The sequence below is a fragment of the Prenolepis imparis genome, unplaced genomic scaffold (assembly GCF_030444845.1).
Source record: "Prenolepis imparis isolate NDT839.2.m4 unplaced genomic scaffold, iyPreImpa1.0 SCAF_6, whole genome shotgun sequence".
Taxonomy (NCBI): Eukaryota; Metazoa; Arthropoda; class Insecta; order Hymenoptera; family Formicidae; genus Prenolepis; species Prenolepis imparis.
The window spans coordinates 13,968,695-13,975,726 of NW_028141164.1; the positions used below are offsets into that span (position 1 = coordinate 13,968,695).

At 30.4% G+C, this 7,032-nt stretch overlaps 1 protein-coding gene across 5 annotated transcripts; it reads right to left on the bottom strand.

Moving 5' to 3' along the window:
- Nucleotides 1-76: 76 nt before the first annotated feature.
- Nucleotides 77-4,801, bottom strand: Ints10 (integrator complex subunit 10). 5 transcript variants are annotated; one of them, XR_014425463.1, is made up of 9 exons: nucleotides 4,303-4,801; nucleotides 4,067-4,134; nucleotides 3,759-4,002; nucleotides 3,067-3,574; nucleotides 2,677-2,993; nucleotides 2,405-2,569; nucleotides 1,701-1,959; nucleotides 606-1,166; nucleotides 234-373 (listed from the first exon to the last, which is right to left on the bottom strand). XR_014425463.1 is itself a non-coding variant. In XM_083039723.1 (8 exons), exons 1-8 carry the CDS (start codon nucleotides 4,453-4,455, stop codon nucleotides 207-209), a joined length of 1,881 nt encoding a protein of 626 aa, XP_082895849.1. In that variant the 5' UTR covers nucleotides 4,456-4,801; the 3' UTR covers nucleotides 77-206. The 5 variants fall into 5 exon arrangements, 2 of the variants coding, with proteins under 2 accessions (XP_082895849.1, XP_082895850.1); XR_014425464.1 differs by having other exon boundaries at nucleotides 235-373; nucleotides 906-1,166; XR_014425462.1 differs by having other exon boundaries at nucleotides 235-753; nucleotides 906-1,166.
- Between the last annotated feature and the right edge of the window lie 2,231 nt (nucleotides 4,802-7,032).

Consider the following 7,032-nt stretch of genomic DNA (forward strand, 5'->3'; position numbering starts at 1 on the left):
GTGCGATAAACAAAAACAACATGTTCTTTTAATTGTATAAATTCCTGTATATCATTTTATAAAAAATCTTCACAAATTATTTGCAAAAATGTCACATTTATTGTTACTAAATAAAACAATTGTTTCATATACAAAATATTTCATAAATTTTCTTTCACTGTGTATCACAAATAACACAAATATAGTAGTAAAAGTCCAAAGTTAATTTACGATATAATTAAACCGTGTAGAATGGCAGCTTTTTCGTTGACTATGAATTTTTGGAACAATTCGTCTAATGGATCAATGCCGTCCCGCGCGGCTTGTCGACGCATAGCTTGTTTCACCTCCTCGCGAACTCCTTTATCAGCACCGCGAGTAGTAATACGGCGATCTAAAATAATTATAATTATTTGTAGTAATAATTTGTTATAATAATTATAATATTATTGATTTTGACATAATATCTGCACGTGTAATATTTTGACATATCTGTGGTATAAACATGTCACAAAAAAGTATGCAAATTGGAAACTTGCACATTACTTCCTCACCATTCTATTTCATTAAGCTTTTCTATGAGCAAGCTAGTTTTTCAATTTTGGCGTCCTCATAGATATACTTACTTTTGTATATTCCTTTCGTAAAATTCGAAAATTTACATTTTATTTTTAAATTTAAAATTTTATATAAAAATGAATTCTTTCACAGATTCTCGTCAAATTCAATACCAACCATCGGGAAGATTTCCATAACTTTGGCGCCAAATTTTGACTGTGAATTATGAAGGCACTTTTGACGAGAAACACGAGAAAAATAATAAAAAATTTTAGGATCAATAGTTTTCAAGATATTAGTAACAATATGAATTATTTACAAAACAGGTAAAACTAATTAGATAGAATGAAGGCAATCTCATGTATAACCTTGACTTTGATATGTTATCAAGGTCATCATCCTGAGTGACCTTGACCTTGAAAAAGTGACGGTCACGATCCGGTCGAAAGTTACGAAGCATTGAAGATTTCGTTATTGTTTGATAACCACGCGAGAAGCAAGGTTCAACTCAAACCTATGTGTCTAGTTTTTTGGTAGTAAAGCCCCCCGTAGGAGGGGGAAGGGGGCGAAACACACTGTCACTACGCATACACTTTAATGCGAGAAGTGAGGTTCCACATGGGTTTCCACTGTAACATAAACATGTATATAGTGTATGAAATTTACATATAATTTAATATTGCTTATTTATATTTATTGGTTGTGGAATTTTTTAAGTATTTTTCCCGTGTTTCTCGTCAAAAGTGCCTTCTCATAATTCACAGTCAAAATTTAATGAGAAGTTATGGGAATCGTGCCCAACCATCCTTTAATGATTGTTTATATTTATGTAAAAAAATTTATCCCAATATCTTAAAATTTGCGGAAGTTAAGCACAGACATTTTTTGAAAAATTAAAATTGCATTAAAATTTAGAACATTACGAATTTTTATAAAAATTATAAATAAAAGTGTTGTACTACTTTACTTATATGTCAAATTGGAGCGCTGTAACTCAGTTTTTGAGATGTTTAAATTTTTAGAAAAGTGAGTGGGCACACACACATACACACACACACACACACGGACACTTTTTAAAAAATGTGATTTTTCGATGTTTGGAACATTCTGAACACATTGGCATAAAAATCTGAAAACAAATTTTTTTCACAAAAAAAATGTACTTTGTAAAACTCCGGCGCCTGTAGTTATGTCCAATGACACTCCTCCACCATGTTCGGTCCATAAATATGTTAATTCTTCTAAAATATCCACACATATTATATACGTTTGGAATAATGGATAAGCAAAACTTCCGCGATTATGAATTCGCTCCGTTATTGCGGTCAGAGTACTAGCTTCTTGCGGCCAATCTATCTGTATTAAGACCAATGCGTGTCCAATAGCCAAATCGCCGACATTTCCGAGTAAAGAAAAATTTTCCTAGAATCATAATCAGTTGTATACTATCGCTGATACTATGAAGACTAGAACTAGGAGAGCGAACTAGGCTTGATTAGAGCCACCGAACTGTGCCGAAAATGTTACGTTATCAGTTTCAAACTTGCTCACTTGTTGGCGCTGGCTATTTTTATGCACCGCGAGTCTCGAAGTGATTGGAAAAAAGTAAACGTAATTTAAAATTTTTGTGTTAAAAAAACATGCGTCTATAGTTCTGTAAAATAATAATAACAATAATTCAATATTTAATTTCAAAGTATGGTACGTAATCGTCACCAGCGTCGCTGGCTGGGTGACTACTTGGTACTAATAGATGTATAGATTTCGACTTTACTTTCCATCTATAGAGATCAGTCTCCCGTCTCTAGTCTTCATAGCTGATACCAATCATATATGTATATATTAAATGTTAAGGAGAAGCTTTTACCTTTATAGCTAAAAGAAGTAATTTGCAACAGTATTGTAAAATAGGAAAACGTGCGAGAGGCAGATAATGTAAATGCCTTATGCTTGGAACTGTCAAATTGTGAGATACCTTGCCCGATATAGTGGGTAACAAATTCGCTACCAGAACAATATGTTCCAACATTCCCTAAAAGAGATATTATTTTCAATAGCTTTGAAAAGAGAGAGATAAAGAAGACATATATGGAAATAAAAATATAATCATATGTGATTGTAAACTATGAGATATCGCACCTTATAATCTCTCAAAAAAAAACATGTGCTGGCTAAACGAAGATTAACAGATAGATTACTGCCTTCTTGCGATAATCTGGCTAATACTTCATGATGTAAGCCTTTGTACATTGCCAAATCCGTTAAAAATGGGTTCAACCAGGTGTCTAGTCGTAATTGTTGACTCAATTTGCCGATTTCTCGTTGAAGATAGTCACTACTGTGCAATAGGTCCCATAATTTTACCGCCAACGCTAGACCATTGCCATTGTAGTCGCTGTCGCTGGTCACTATTGTACCTGTATTATCCTCTCGTTTTCGTTTCTTCAATTTCGGCTCTGGAATATGCAGGGTTTAATAAGAAATGAGCACAAAATTGGTAATCATTTGAATGTATGAAATATTTCTTACCTGCGGAAGAATGCATTCCTTCTCCAAAAGCTTCCACTAGACAATACATTATCTCGTCATTGTTAATAAGAGTAACATGTTCGTTCAATATTCTCAATAATATTACAATCGTACACATTAGTAATTGTCTGACTATAAGCTCGTCGCATAGACTCGTATTGTGCGCAATCGCATACTGTTGCAATCTGTCGCTGTATGTCTCGCGATTCCAAGGTACAGAAAATAGACTGCTCAACTCCCATCCTAATTTTTTGCCTATCAATTCCATGATTTGGAAAAGTCTGTCCCATGGATTTAGAATTTGCGCATCCTGCGGTTGTTGTATATACGCCAAGTAAAATTCCACAGCCTTACAGAGCAATCTTAAACTAAGACGAGGATTCAATTCCACTGAAGCAGCACCGAGCAATGGTAATGCGTCGCATGCCAATAATCTTCTGAAACCATTCACAGCACGGCCTGGATGGCTGTGTTTCTCCGCTGTCAAAAGAGTTTCTACCAACCGTGGCTAAAACATAATACATAAATAAAATCTCTAAAAAAATAAACATATATATTTGAATTAAATAAAACATTTGTTTTTATATTTTAAACAATAAATTGTTTTATTTAATTAAAATAAACATTTATTATAATTAAATAAAACTATTTATTTTAATTTAATAAAACAATTTATATTTAAAAGTATATACTCCATGAGTCGCTATGGTTTGAGGAAACCTGCTTAGCAATAAAAGCAATAATTTGCAATGTTCCATTGTGTCTTCGCTGTGATCAGCTGTCATCACAAGCAATCTATGTTGCAAATCCTGCGGAATATGTTGAAACATTTGGCACAAAAATTCCGCTTCACTATCACACTGTTCCAAGCGAAGACATGTTGTCACTGTTTCTATCTCTTTCCATATATCACGATCGTCCGGAAAATTTTGGAATCTATATTTATATATTTAAGATTATGAAAGAGAAAGTCGTATACATATAAATTTTGCATACTTACATTTCGCTGAAGCATTTTGCTGCTTCTTTTACATTTTTTGATAGTTTCTCAATTCGATATGCCTCAAACTAAAAGTAATATAAAAAATTAAGTATTACTATTTGTAAATTATATATTTATTATTAATTAAATTATTAATATAAAATATTAATATATTTAATTTGTGGAAAATAAAAGGAGGAAAAAATTGATAAAATAATAAAAATTAATAAAATTAATCAATATTTTTCTCTGACCTGAACTTTTGCACTATGCGGAAATAAAGATTTTGCAGTAATTAGCCACGATTTAGCAGCATAAATATCGATCGGCAACGCTTCTTTAGCTCTCATTATTAAATAATCTTCCTTGGATAATTGATTATCTAGACCAGGTGGTTTTTCCAACATAATGTATATTAAATATAAAAAAAACGTGTAATTTCTCTCAAAACGTTACAAAATATACCTGTCATATAACTTATATGACATATATAATATACACAACTTTACATTCGTTCTCTTTCTCTATTTTGATACAAATATTTATATTAAACTTTTATATAGGCACTATTTGTAGATAATAAATAATTTATCAACGTATTTTAGTTAACAGCAAATCTTTAATAATACGCCAAATAAATTTATTTACGACTGTTAACTCTTAATTTCAATTTATATTTTTCTTTTAATGTTTTTTATAAGAATAATTCGACACTCGATCACAAATTCCTTCCTCGGTAACTTACAAGAATTATTTAGGTTATGTTATGCTTGCAGCTTGTACACGCATGCGCATTACGTATATGCGAAAACTGCGCCCTCTTCACAAATATTTATCGTTATACATATCGAAAAAGTAGGATTCTGGATTATCGCCATCCCATAATACAGTTATAAAATTAGATCATCAAATTATATTTTTTTTATAAAAGAAAAAGAAATGTATATTAATTATTATCGATAAAGTTAATGTACTTAAAAACGGATATTGGTTATTTTTTTGATTTGTCAAACTCGAAAAATCTGAGGATAACTGAAGTACGATGATATTTTACCAATCATTTTTTTCGGCAACACCGAAGATATACACGGGTGTTCAACTTATCTTGTTATCGCTGTTTTATCATAAAAAAATGTATTGAATTATTGTTCTATATAGCTATTTTCTCTAAAGGATAATCCGCAATCACGCGAACGCGTTTTTATTTTATCATTATATTTTACTAAATCACATATATATTTGTTATCGATATAAAGATATGCATATATGCTATAATAGTTTTTTCAGTCGTGTTACTCCCATAAGATTGTGTTTCATAATATCGCGTTGCAAATTTTATTTAGAAAATATTTAAATATCTTAAATGTAATAATATTGAGAAAATATAGAAATATAGAAATATAGAAGATATAGAATAATATAGAAAAGATATTGAAAACATAGAAGATATATTTAAAATGTAGAAAAATATTGAAGATATTGGAAGATATAGAATGAAGGTATATATTTTGATGATATAGAATATAGAAGATATTGAGATATAGAAGATATAAAAATTAAGGATATAAAAAATATTGAAGATATGTAGAAGATATAAAAGATATGGAAATATATATATATATATATATATAGAGTATATAAAAATATTGAACATATATTTAAATATCTCAAATATAATAAAATATATTGAAGATATGGAAATCTTAAATATATAAAAGATACGAAAGATATAGAAGGTATTGAATATTGAAGATACTGAAATATTTTGAAGATAAAAATAAGATATTGAAAATATAAAAGATATATAAACGAGGCGCATTTTTAAAGTAAGGGTCCGTTTTGAAATAAAAAAAAGATCTTAACATATAAAAATAATTTATTATAGCCAAAAAACTTCTACAAGCTTATTTTATTTTTCCACATAATCACCATGATTTCCATTCATTTTTGATATCATTTCAACAGCTTCCTAATTCCATTGTTGTAAAAGTCCGCCGCCTGTGTCTTGAACCAGTTAGTAATGTCGTTCTTTAGTTCGTTTTTCTTTTCGTTTTTTAGTTCGCTTTAGGAAATTGAATATAGACAATTATGAAATCGTAAACCGCTGATTTTCAATAATTTTTGTATTCACTTCTTCCATTAAACCTTATTCCGTCATCATTGTTGAGCAACCGCTACGCTCTTCGTTATGAACATTTTGTTCGTCTTTCTCTAAACAAACGACACTATTGCCTAACTTTACTGTCACTCATAACATCCAAAAACCTCACAAAGTTGTCTATTCAATTTCTTAACGGCGAACTAAAGAAGGCGTTACTATAACTGGTTTCAAGACACAGGCGGCAGACTTTTAAGATAATGGAATTCGGAAGCTGTTTAAACGATATCAAAAATGTGTGGAAGTCAATGATGATTATGTGGAAAAATAAATTAAGTTTGTATAGAAGTTTTCTTGGCTATAATAAATTATAATATTTTTATATGTTAAGATCTTTTTTTTATTTCAAAACGGACCTTACTTTAAAAATGCGCTTCGTATATATATAGAAAATAAAAATGTTTTAAAAACACACATTATATTTTTCTTTATATATAAATTGTAAAATAACTATACATATTAAATACAAAGATTGATTTAGAATAAAATATTAGATTTTTTTTCAATTGCACTTATTGTTAGATTAGAAAACTGCGGATGCATTTTTTTAAATACCTTTTATACACACGTTAATTAATTTTAATTATCGCACATTTAGAGCATCTCAATGGCATTCCATCATTGCAATTACCACGGTATCATCAATCGTTAAGCAATCCGCGATCTACGCGTCGATCTGGCGGCTCAAAGACCGACGATTTTTCTCGACATTTTTCCTAGGAGCGCGAAGCGGATAACAAAGACGTAATTTTGCAAATCCCCTGAGCGATATGGAGCGCAGCCGACGTTTCCACGCGCGGGCCCGAGTAGTTCCATTTATAAAGAT

What these genes read in the sequence shown, in the direction of transcription:
- Ints10 (XM_083039723.1), bottom strand. Translation starts at nt 4,455, where the DNA reads ATGTTGGAAAAACCACCTGGTCTAGATAATCAATTATCCAAGGAAGAT. An exon ending in GCAAAATGCTTCAGCGAAAT is followed by an intron (nt 4,003 to 4,066) that starts GTAAGTATGCAA and finishes ATATAAATATAG; the next exon opens with ATTCCAAAATTTTCCGGACG. An exon ending in TACTTCTTTTAGCTATAAAG is followed by an intron (nt 1,960 to 2,404) that starts GTAAAAGCTTCT and finishes TTATGATTCTAG; the next exon opens with GAAAATTTTTCTTTACTCGG.